Source organism: Nicotiana tomentosiformis, chromosome 3 (genome assembly GCF_000390325.3).
Source record: "Nicotiana tomentosiformis chromosome 3, ASM39032v3, whole genome shotgun sequence".
In the NCBI taxonomy this organism is placed as follows: domain Eukaryota; kingdom Viridiplantae; phylum Streptophyta; class Magnoliopsida; order Solanales; family Solanaceae; genus Nicotiana; species Nicotiana tomentosiformis.
The window spans coordinates 137,340,503-137,352,798 of NC_090814.1; the positions used below are offsets into that span (position 1 = coordinate 137,340,503).

Genomic DNA, 12,296 nt, shown 5'->3' on the forward strand with positions numbered 1-12,296 from the left:
CGGCCCAAAACTCCAAAAATTCGACTTTCGCTATTTCAATCCTAAATAAGCTACGGACCTCCAAAACACAATCCGGATACGCTCCTAAGTCCAAAATCACCTAACGGAACCAACGGAATTTCATTCCGGAGTCGTCTTTATATAGTTCCGACTAAGGTCCAAATCCTAAGGCTTAAGCTCCCGTTTTAGGGACTAAGTGTGCCTCCCGACAAATCACAATAGCAGAAATAGATGCGGGAGAAACAATAAATAGGGGATCGGGGCTATTACTTTCAAAGCCGACTGGGTCGTTACAGCAAGATGGTTTGAGAGAAATTGATGCTTCTATCACACGTGTTAGAAATATTGTGAGGTATGTGAGATCTTCGCCTGCAAGGACCTTAAAGTTTAAACAATGTTGTGCACATGTAAAGGTAGAATGTACCAAACCATTATGTTTTGATGTTCCTACTAGGTGGAATTCCACCTATTTGATGTTGGATATAGAACAAAACTTTGAAAAGGCCTTTGATAAGTTTCATCTTTTTGATGATGGATTTTCTGCTTATGTATGTTCTTATCTTTGTGAAGATGGTAGTAGTGCAAGTCCCCTTGAATCTGATGATTGGGTGAATGTGAGGAATGTGATAGAGTTTCTTGCAAGATTTCACGAGCTCATCAAAAAAGTTTCAGGTTCACGTTATGTCACTTGTAATTCTCATTTTGAGGATGTATCTGATTAATTAGTGAGGATGGGCATTTGAGAAAAATGGCTGAGCGAATGCAAGAAAAGTTCAAGAAGTACTAGGGTGAGCCTGAAAAGATGAATAAAATAATTTTTATTGCTTCCGTCTTGGATCCACGTAACAAATTTGAATATGTTAGCCTTGCACTTAAAGAATTTTTTGGGGAGGAAAAAGGGAAGAAAATAAATGCTGAGGTGTATGCTTATATGAATTCTTTGTTTGAAGAGTATCTAAAAACGTATTCAACTGGATCTTGTCCTTAATCTCCATCTAGTTCTACTTCATCTAATAACACATCTAATACATCTAGTGGGAGTGTTATAACTGCATCATTAATAATGACTAAGCTTCACTTGAAGAAACAAAAAGAAGACAATAGAAGTGGGGGTGTTAAATCGGAGTTGGATAAATAAATTAGTGAAGAACAAGAGCCTTTTAGTGAAGAATTTGATATCTTAAGTTGGTGGAAAACACATGCTCCTAGATTTCCTATTCTTTCGGAGTTGGCTCGTGATGTGTTGGCCATTCCAATTTCTAATACGGCGTCGGAATGTGCGTTTAGCACCGGTGGCCGTATTCTTGATTCATTTAGGAGTTCATTGAATCCTAAATGTGTGCAAGCTCTTGTTTGTGTTCAAGATTGGCTTAGAGAAGAGAAGAATCCTATTAGTGTTGAAGAAGACTGAGAGTATCTTGAGGAACTCGAGCTTGGTAAGCTTTAATATTTTGTGTGTATTTTAGTTCAAAATAATATATCATACTTGTTTATTTGTATGACATATTTGGTCGAATTATCTTTAGATATGGAAAATAATGGAAGCACTACTAGCATTGTTTGATGTATAGTTGCAGCTTACAATTTGAGTGGTAAGTTTAATATTCTATTTGTTTGGTGATATACTTTTGTAGTTTTGTTCTATTATCATCAAAAAATAATATTCTAACTTATGATTTATCTTTTTTGTTTTAGGTTCAAGTGCAATCATGCCCCGTGCTCCTAAAGTACGCTCTCATATTTGGGAACACTTTGAGGTGATAGAAGATAATGGAGAAGTTCGCAAAGTAGAGTGCAAGCATTGTGGTCGAGTCTATAATGTTCATCCAAAGAGGGGTGGCACGTATTGTTTAAGAAAGCATATTAGGCATTGTCTTGAGCGTCTTCCTGAAATCCATATTTAAGAATTAAGACTAAGTTGATTCGAGACTATTAGTGTAAACTCGAATTCTGTTTGGCAGGTTTATGCCCTCTCTGTTTTTGTTGCAATGTGTTTAATTCTGTTGCTACTCGTTAGTAGTTGTTACTATCTTAGCTTGCCGTGATATTTATTTACTTCTTTTCCCTTTCAAGTAGTTGCTGTGAATGTGATAATCAGGTGTGCATCTGCCATGTATGTGTTCCTGCATGTTGTTAGGCAGATTTGAATGTTTCTTACACGCCTTTTGTTAGGTAGAATGGCAGAAACCTGTTTTTGAAATTCAAGGTAATTCAGCTGTAGTTCAGGGAGTCGCAAGATTACAATCTGTAGGAGCTTCTTTTGCAAGTTCTACTTTTGTATTCTGAATGTGGTTTTTGATTGTTTTAGTTTCAACCTCATAAGACCAATTTGTTTGATGTTCCAAACAACTAAAGTTACATATTACTACCTGCTTTTTCCTTTGGATTCAATTCTCATTTTGTTTATCTAATGGTTCCATTCTGTTTGCCGCAGAATGGCAGATTGTTAGGCATGGCAGATTATTAAACCGAAATCGTACCGAACCAAAATAAGAAATATCGAACCGTACCGAAATACTTTGGTACGGTATTTGGTATACACAATTGATAAATCGAATACCAAAATACCGAACCAAAATTCTTAAATACCGAACCGAAGTACCGAATGCCCACCCCTAATGTCGATCCCTCGTCACTACTTCTCTGGGGTTAGGCTAGATACTTACTGGGTACACTTTGATTTACGTACTCATGCTATACTTCTGCACTTATTGTGCATGTATATATTTTTGGAGGTCTTTCGGTCGCAAAGGCGCACCTATTGCAGAGACTTTACGGTGAGCTGCATCCCATGTTATGATCCGCAGCACACAAAGTCTCCTTCATATTCATTTATGTTATCCTGTCTATTTTACATTTCAGACAGATATTGTATTGGTATTGTATTTCTTAGTAGTTGCTCATGCATTTGTGACACCGAGTTTTGGGATATCTACTTGTTGTTTATGGGTTTTGCATAATATTGTCATCTTTTATTTTTATATCTTACTAATTATGTATGTACCTATCATTTTCAATGTGTAAATTCCTTTAGTTAATAAAACTCATGATTTCAAGTAATAAAATGAGTAATTATTTAGATAGTTCACTGTTGGATTTTCTAACGGTGACATTGGGCGTCATCACGGTCTATAGTGGATTTTGGGTCGTGACAGTTTAAGAGGTAATTTTTGTCAAGTACTATCAATAGTTCCAAAATTGACGAAAGTAAAGACTGTAAAAGCTAGCTTGCCAAATTTATACTTATGGCCTCAAGTGAAAAAGATTCAAATGACAAGAAATATAAAAGTAAGAACAGATCCAACATTCAACGACTTCTTGCTTTCAGTCGGAAATGAAAAAGAGCATCCAATAAAAGATGATTTGGTTCTTCTAGAACACTTGGTTATCAACCCAAAGGGTAATAGCAATGCATTTAATAAGAAAAATATTTTTCTCATTAGATTAAAAAATAATTTGTACGATAGAAATTAAAGAGATATCTTAGCTAGCAGAAATGAATGTGTTGATCAACTAAATAAAGGTATTGCTAAGTTTTATGGTAAAAATAAAAAAAAAATTAGTTTTGACTCAGCAGAAGATGATCGATACCAACAATTACTACCAAGAATGATACTTAAATGCTTAATATCAAATGACCTTCTACCATCTAGGTTTGTTGTCAAGTTCATTATTTCTTACGTATATTAGTGTCACCGTATATATAATAGATTGAGTTAAAATTGATCTTCCATTGCATATAAGTTGATTTTGAAGAAAAATATGCTCGTCATGCTACCGAAAATTATAGATACGCCGAATAGCTTATGTAATAGTACACATATAGTATATATAAGTTTTGACAATAACGTCATACATGCAGAAATTATGATAATGATCAATGTGCTTCTAAGTATGTGTTTATTCAGAAATCAACTTTAGTCTTCAGAAACTAAAGAATAGCCTTTTAATTTGTGTAAAGATATTAATATCGACAACAAGAGTTCTGGTTATGGCACAACAACCAAAGCATTAGAAAGAAACATACACACAAAAAAATCATCTACAAAGAGGTATTCGATAAGATACCATCATATTAGATACATTTAAACTACAATATATAATTATCTAACTAACATGACTAAATTGATCATTTGTGTAAGTTCTAATGATATTCTTTCATTTTGAATTCACGTATTATGCTAATGTTTTACATGATTGTTGTATTATTATATATAAAAAAAATTCATCAATTAAATTTTTTTCTTCATTAATATAAATAAATATTTAAATCATCATATTTTATTATTAACGTGAAACAAACCTATACATTGAAACACAACACGACAAACAATAAAATTTATCCGATCATTGTATACTGATACAATGCATAACACGGTAACATACCGGAAATGACGTCGGAATACAAACCGGAGTGGGAAAGCAATTGATCGGCCTTCTCACGTAAGCCTATCTCGCCGGCCGGAGTGGGCCCAAGCCGTTATTCTGGAGGATAGCAGAAGCCGTACTTATAACCCGACCCGATTGAGATTTTGGATATTTGGCCCTTTATTTTTGGGGCCTTTGTGTTGTTTAGTTTTTCCTTGCACAGAGCATTCTTCTTTCTGAGTATGACGACTCGTATAGCTCCGGGAGTTGGAGCAAACCTGCTGGGCCAACACGCAGCGGAGCGCAACCAAGATGCCACCGCCTATGTCGGCAACCTCGACCCTCAGGTATCTCTTTCCTTCCTTCTAATCCCCTAGGGTTTTTTCCTTCTCCACCACTCTATTCGAGCTTCCTTACCTAAATAGAAAAGCAGTTGATTCAAACACAACGCGAAGGCTCAGTGTGACACTAGGAATACATGTAAAAGCTTTTCCCTTAGCTTCTCGAAAGTATAAAATGGGTTAACTCAGTTTTAACCCCGCCCAAAATCAACCCAACATGTCCATTTGCCACCGTTAATGCTGAACATTTTCTATGGTGCGAATAACTATCTCCCGCAATAGATTCTGCTTCTCTTTCCTTTTATGCTGACAGATTTGGTAATTTTCCCTTCCAATATCATTAACCTTAGTATGACTGCTTCCTCCTATACACGAAATATCTTTTTCCAGTTGATGCTCCAATTTGATGCTGGTGTCCCTTCCACAAACTCCTCCCTGCTTTTCTGCTTTTGTTTTGTTTTGTTTTGCTTTGCTTTCAGGGTTGAATTACTCAGAAAATTGAGAATTTTTTCCTGGATTCAGGTTTCTGAAGAGTTGTTATGGGAGTTGTTTGTTCAAGCAGGTCCAGTAGGTATGTCTTAAATTTTTAACTGAACCCCCTGTCCCCATAAAAAGGGAGTAAATCAGTGGAGCTTCTTGATAAATTTTGTTTAACATCCACTTTGGTTTTAAACTTTTAATCAGAATCTTCTTATCCCTTTTTTTCCCCCCAATCTTTTGGGAAATTTAGATTCTTTTAAATCTCACTTGTTCGCTATATAAATCATTATGTGTTGCAGTCAATGTTTATGTCCCTAAGGACAGAGTTACTAATGCTCATCAGGGATATGGCTTTGTGGAATTCCGAAGTGAAGAAGATGCTGACTATGTATGTGTTAGTTGTTTTTCTTGTTACTCTCTTTTTACTTGCTAGTGTCTTGTTATCCGTTATATTCTTTTACCATGGAATTGGTTTTTGCTATTCCTTGCTTTCTCTCTCTAAAGCACTACCAATGCAGGCAATAAAGGTACTGAATATGATTAAACTTTATGGGAAACCAATACGAGTGAATAAGGTAATGATATGCCATTGATGCATCTCCCCTTTCTATAATGAATTGTCCCACATATTTCACATTTTATTTAATCTAATAAGTTATCCTCGTACAGGCATCACAAGATAAAAAGAGTGTTGATGTTGGTGCCAACTTGTTTGTTGGGAACCTTGATCCTGTAAGCAGTAGATTTCTTTGACAGTATTTTACAAACTCTTGTGCTATTCTCATCCAAAGTGTCTGGACGTAGACATAGGATATCAGCTTTTATTTAGGTGTATAACATCACCTGCATATTATCACACTGCTCATGCTAGCGGTTCTGTTAGCTTATAAATCCACTTCTGTTTTATATGCAGGATGTTGATGAGAAGCTTCTATATGACACTTTTAGTGCTTTTGGAGTTATTGTCTCAAATCCAAAGGTTAAAGTCATTTCCCTTCTACTTTCATATGATTCATGATTCTTCATTTTGCTGCTTTTAAAGATGCGTGTCTGGACTTCCTAGCCATCCGTGCTGATTAAGTCTCGTTTATTTTGTGTCCATGCTTCAGATTATGTTTTTAAATCCTAACAATCTGCTAGAGATATTGTATTTGTACATCCTCTAAACAAACATCTAGCCCTTTTAAAGTTGATTCCTACAGGTTCTCTCTTGTCCTTTCTTTTCTTTCTCCAGGGGGTGTGGGAGGTATAAAGAGATGGTCCCTTCATGTTTGCAGTGTTATTAATGATTGCCCTCCTTACTTAGCTAGTGATTCATGTTAACATGCTAGACCAGCTTGAATGATAAACATTTAAACAATGCACATATTGTTTTTCTCTATAACTATGCGTATATTGGTTCATATAGCACTCTACATTTTACTAGGACCACATAGTTTACTTGCCATTTAGAGGTGGTGGTTGTTGTTATCTTCTGATGTATTATCTTTTGTTCCAGATAATGAGAGACCCTGAGACAGGGAATTCCCGGGGTTTTGGTTTCATTAGTTACGATTCATTTGAGGCCTCTGATGCAGCAATTGAGGTAACTGTCCGTTTACCTCTTTGCTTACCAACCATAACATGTACAGATACATGATATGTTGTGAGTTACAAGTCCAAAAAGTTCAACTGTCCATTTAAGTATTAGCTATTGTTCGACTTGAAGCCTGTGCTGTGTATGGAGTCCTATCTTCTTTTAAAGTCGATTATAAATTAGGATACATTTCTAATCAGATTGGAAAAGATAGATATTTGCATGATATGGAGGCTGTACTGGGTTAGAAGTGGAGTATTTTCCTGTTTGGTTTATGCTATTAATTTATCTGGTTTAGTCATAATACAATCACAACGTTTGACGCTTTCTTTCAATTCCAGAAAGACAGGTCAACTGGTTAAATAGTTACGACAATCAATTTTTCAAATATGATCTGAGACTGATGCATCTCCAAGTTGGTAATAAACGGGCTGTGTCTGGAAACCTTTAACAGTAAAATATTTGTGTCTGACATGACATGGGAGATGGAAGCTTGGCTTTCTTAAAAAATGTGTAATTTAACAACCGCATAGAAATAAAAAACGTACCCGTAGATATATGGTAACATCATTTTGGATCAGTGGTGGTAGTATGTGTTTTCTCTCTATTGTGCGTAAAATACTTGAAACATATACATCTTTCCTTTCTCCCCCCTACGTAGCCTCAGAGTTTGCATGTGCGCTTTATGGTCTTAGGATTCTAGTAGTGCTTTCATGACAAAATAACTACAGTATTACCTTGCATGTATAATGCATTACTATGGATCAGTGGTGATGGTATGGGTTATCTCACTGTAGTGCTAAAATACCTTAATTCTCTACATCTTTCCTTCTCCCCCCCCCCCCTCCGTGGTTTCAGAGCTTGCATTTGTGTGTTAGGTTCCTGGATTATAGCTTGACCTTGCATCCAAGGGACAGAACAACTGAAGGGAAAATTTATATTGGGCAGTCTTGAGTCTAAGAGACTGAACAACTAAATTCTCCCTTTAGCTGATGAATCTGGACTGTGACTTACAACTTGGTGTTTCTGCAGGCAATGAATGGTCAATATCTTTGCAACCGTCAAATTACAGTTTCCTATGCCTACAAGAAAGATACAAAAGGGGAACGTCATGGCACCCCTGCAGGTAGGAATCTTCTGTGTTATAAAAAAATGAAGTTGTGAATGCTAGGATGTGGATAATTGTCATTCAATCAAGATTGTTGAACTCTGTTTTGCTTGTGCTATTCCAACAAATTGGATATATCAATTAAATTTAAGATAGCTAATATTTTGAAATTCTTAGAAGTAAGTGACAAGGTGAAGTGAATGAGCGAGGTGGTTTTTTTAAAATGCACGAGTGGCTATTGTGCATCTTCTCTGCTGTTTGAAATTTCAGGAACTTTATTATCTCTATGAATTATGTAATCGTTACTTCTCCAACCACTTCGAGGAATTCTAATTTGTTGTTGATGATATGCAGAAAGGGTTTTAGCTGCTAGTAATCCAGGTACTCAGAAAAACAGGCCTCATACCATGTTTGCAAGTGGACCCCCCAGCGTTCCACAAGCCAATGGTGCGGTTGGTACTCCAGGTCCCCCACGGCCTTTTGCAAATGGTCCTATACCTCCAGCTCCTATTCCAGCAATCCGGCCACCACCTATGCAGCCTAATGTCTACCCGCCAATGCAAATGCCTGCACCACAAGCTTGGCAGGGACATCCTATGCAACCAGGTGCAGCTGGCATTCCGCAGCAGCAAATGCAATTCAGGGGAATGCCACCTCCACCGCCCCCACAGGTAGCTCCACCCCTAAATAGGCCCCCTCCACCACCAGCTGCAATGGGCGCTCAGGTTTGGCGTCCTCCACCACCACCTCAGCACCTTAATGGTGGCCCCTACCATTCGATGCCACATATGTCGATGCAGCCTCCCCCTCCACCTCCTGCACAAGGTTGAAAACTTGAGATGCCAAATTTTATACTAGCTTGGATGTCTGTTTCCTTTGACATATTTTTAAACTAGTGCATTCACTGTAAAAGGTACGTAATTGTGAGTGTCAATGTTGGGATTTCAAACTTTTAGTCGAGGATTAGTTCGACGTGGAAGTAACTTTTGCTTTTGGCGTCTGTTGGTTGTCATAAACAGAGGAAGATAGATAGTTGGTTTTAGCGTAAACACCATATGCAATCTCTGAGACGTCTGATTTTAACAATCTACACGTATATCACGAAGCGAGATAGTTAACAGATTGCAAGATCTGTCATCCGTACAGGGATCTTCTGAACATTATCTCCCTGTGTTGAAAGACATTTACAATAACATTTCAAATTATGTCAGGGCAGTTAAAAGAGTTTGTTGTGGCCCTTCATTCAGCAGCAGCTTCATGCTTCTGTTGACCACTTGATTGCAGAAATTTGCTTGTTTTTCCTAGCTCTCATACTTCATAATTGAATGAATAGTCCTTATTTATATATACACTCAATTTCTGAATGCAATAATGCTCTATGTTATATATGGTGTACCCATAATTTGCGGACCTTTGGAGTGAGGGGTGAGGGGAGAGGTGGTTTCCCGACACATATTTTAACTTACTTTTCACTTTTGTGTTTAGAAGTTACCAACTGTTTAGACAGTACATGCATATGGGCGATTTAAGTACTGGGAACTAGTTGAACGAACATAGCCAAATGCGTGAACCCATATTTTTAGGTTCTCAAAAGGATAGATTAAAGTAAAAGCCGTTAATTACGTTGTTGGTAAGGTCATCTTCCTTGCCATATATTAAGCTTTGATTCTAAAGCAGAGAATAAATTACTCTTGTAAACGTTTGCATTTTTTGGGCAAGCCTAAAGAGAAATTCTAACTTGAAACTCATTGTTTGACTTTTGAATAAAGGCGTCGGCATAGTTCGGAGGACCATTTATGACATGAGTTTTGTTATTTCAGTTAAGTTGATAAAAAAAAAATAGGTATATTTAAACAGAGTACATATGGTCGCTCAAAATATCGCCTAAAATTAGGTTGTATTTGTTATCTTAACAGTAATTTCTCCAATTTGCCTCATACAGCCGTGGGATACCCATATTAAGTGAGAAGACCGTGTGTAAATATATGTCACGCATATATTAAATTGATGTAAATATCGAGTGAGGTAAGCTTTTACATTATTATTGTTTGACCAAAAAGTGTAACTTTCGATTAAACTATTAAATTTATATAATGATGGGTTAAATCTAGTTAAGGATAATAACTCTGGATATAAATCTTAAAAACGTGCGGAAGGTGGGGACAGATCCCGTAAATGATTGATGACAACAAGTGCAAAGTATTCTTAAAGTAAGAGCAATAATGGAGGTGTAACTGACAATAAATAGCAATAAATGACATTCAAGTAAACAAGAAGAATGATTTACCAAATAATGGATGGATTAGACGAATATTTCTCCTAACAATGATGAGTGAGAAAGATCCAAGATTTGTTTGAACAATCCTTGGTGGAAAGATATGGAATAATATGAGCAAGAATTTTTGTCAAAAGGCAATCTTTATATTTTTATGTTTGGGAGAAAATCTTCTAGTGAAAAGTGTTCTTATCAAATGAATATTACGTACCTCTATCATTATCTTTTCTCTTTATATATATGAGATATTTTTCTACGAAACACTAGTAGTACAAGTAAAGAGAATATGCATTAGAATATTCCCTTTTAATATCCTACCCTAATAAACTAGTCGTTACAGCTCCTGTCATCAATATTCAATCTCGACCTCGACCCTTGTCGACATTTCAATTACGGCTCTCGTCGAGTCTCGTCGTCATTTCGACTACGGCTCATGGCTGACACCTCGGCCAATGACTTTGCTGCATCCTGATCGACCTCGATCAACTCTTTTCTTAATGCCTAAATATCCTCAGGGCAGATTTTGGCCTATACAATCATAAAATCAAATGTAAACATGCTCATGATAGATTTCTTACATGGTCAAGAAATCACGTCTTTTGGATATAGTTTTTAAAAACTATATTGTTCCCAATTTACCTTTAACTTCTTCCTCGAACTGATAAAGTTCTTTCTCGCCTAAGAAATTTTATTTGATTCTAAGAACATCGTTACGTACTTAACTAAATTGAATATAGTAGTTGTCTTTTTCTTTTGTCCTATTTACTGTTTGAAGAAGGTCAAATGCTATTCAAACTATACTATACCAAGTTGGAGGTTGGAACTAAATACTAGAAACCTCATACAAAGCATTATTCTATCATTAAGTCCCTTTCATTATTTTAAATGAAAAAATTTCCTTATCATTTGCCTTGCCGCAATTGAACTAGACAGTAGACACAACACTCGAAGACCAAATTGAGCGAACGTATGCTGCTTCTATAACTCAAAAGAAATAAATTATGTTCTGATTAGAGTTGTTTGCTTGAACTTGAACTTTAGCAATCATACATTCTAAAGGGTCGTTTGATTGCGGGTTAAAGTTATGTATGTATAAGTTATACATATATTAGTTATGCAGGTATTAGTTATGATGAAATAAATAATGCAGGAATTAGTTATACATGGATTAATTACGCGGAGATTATATTTTTTGAATATTTGATTTATTGTTTTACAAATTGATATACATTATATAAATTTTAAAGTATAATACTTATTTACTGATTTTGTCTCTAATAGATTGAGAAGAGGAAGAGCCTAGCAGTGAGGCATCAATATCTCCATGCTTGTTCTCCAAAGGGTTTGATACAGATCAATCTATAGAAGGAAGTCTTTATGTGTAAAATAATAGGGGTAAATTTATCATTCCAATATTTTATCCATGTATTACTAATACATGTATTAGCTATTCCATCTTCTACCCCGCATAAAATAATACACAGATTGACTCATAACTTATACATGTGTTATTTATGTAGAATTGTAAAATGACAACCAAACATGGTATTAGTTATGCTGAATTCTGTATAAAATAACTAATGACTATCAAACATTGTATAAGTTATGTTGCCCCCAATACATGAATAACTTTTCTCCTAACCAGCTACCAAACGAACTCTACGTGTTGATTAATAGTTGAATGGTCAAATACATATACAACCCATTCAACTTGACTCCGTTTTTTATTTTGGCACTATATCTCAACCTTGTTTCATTTTGGCCCTCCAACTCTATTTCTTATGTTTTATTTTAACACAAAACCTGAAACTAGTGCAAAAAAATATAGTGCGTGTGTATACACAAATCTGATGTGTAATAAATATCCAATTAAATGTTGCCACCTGATTTTTTCATCCTTTATTTCATATAAGCTTGAAATTTGAAGTGAATCCATGTTTCAAAGAAAATTATTTTTTCGTAATGGAATGGATATTTGTTTTTGTGGATTTCAAGTTGAACCGAAAGTATCATGGACACCAAGAAATCCGGGTCGGGTATTTTAGTATTGACCCATTTGATAAGGATGAGCAACGTTTAATTGGATATTTATTATACTTCAGATTTATATATACACACGCGCTATATTTTTTGCACTGGTTTCAGCTT

At 35.8% G+C, this 12,296-nt stretch overlaps 1 protein-coding gene and 1 long non-coding RNA gene across 2 annotated transcripts; both read left to right on the top strand.

Annotated features, from left to right (window-relative positions):
* Positions 1 to 723: 723 nt before the first annotated feature.
* Positions 724 to 1,904, top strand: LOC138906891 (uncharacterized). The gene is made up of 3 exons (XR_011414517.1): positions 724 to 1,436; positions 1,527 to 1,592; positions 1,696 to 1,904. It is a non-coding gene; the product is annotated as an uncharacterized lncRNA (long non-coding RNA).
* A 2,437-nt stretch (positions 1,905 to 4,341) lies between these two features.
* On the top strand, positions 4,342 to 8,922 carry LOC104103667 (uncharacterized). The gene is made up of 9 exons (XM_070197703.1): positions 4,342 to 4,715; positions 5,232 to 5,280; positions 5,489 to 5,577; positions 5,708 to 5,764; positions 5,859 to 5,921; positions 6,103 to 6,168; positions 6,688 to 6,774; positions 7,798 to 7,891; positions 8,228 to 8,922. Exons 1-9 carry the CDS (start codon positions 4,611 to 4,613, stop codon positions 8,701 to 8,703), a joined length of 1,086 nt encoding a protein of 361 aa, XP_070053804.1. The 5' UTR covers positions 4,342 to 4,610; the 3' UTR covers positions 8,704 to 8,922.
* Positions 8,923 to 12,296: the final 3,374 nt, after the last annotated feature.

Coding starts and splice junctions, on each gene's coding strand:
- LOC104103667 (XM_070197703.1), top strand. CDS start 4,611: ATGACGACTCGTATAGCTCCGGGAGTTGGAGCAAACCTGCTGGGCCAA. Junction 5,765..5,858: donor AACCAATACGAGTGAATAAG/GTAATGATATGC, acceptor ATCCTCGTACAG/GCATCACAAGATAAAAAGAG. Junction 6,169..6,687: donor TTATTGTCTCAAATCCAAAG/GTTAAAGTCATT, acceptor CTTTTGTTCCAG/ATAATGAGAGACCCTGAGAC.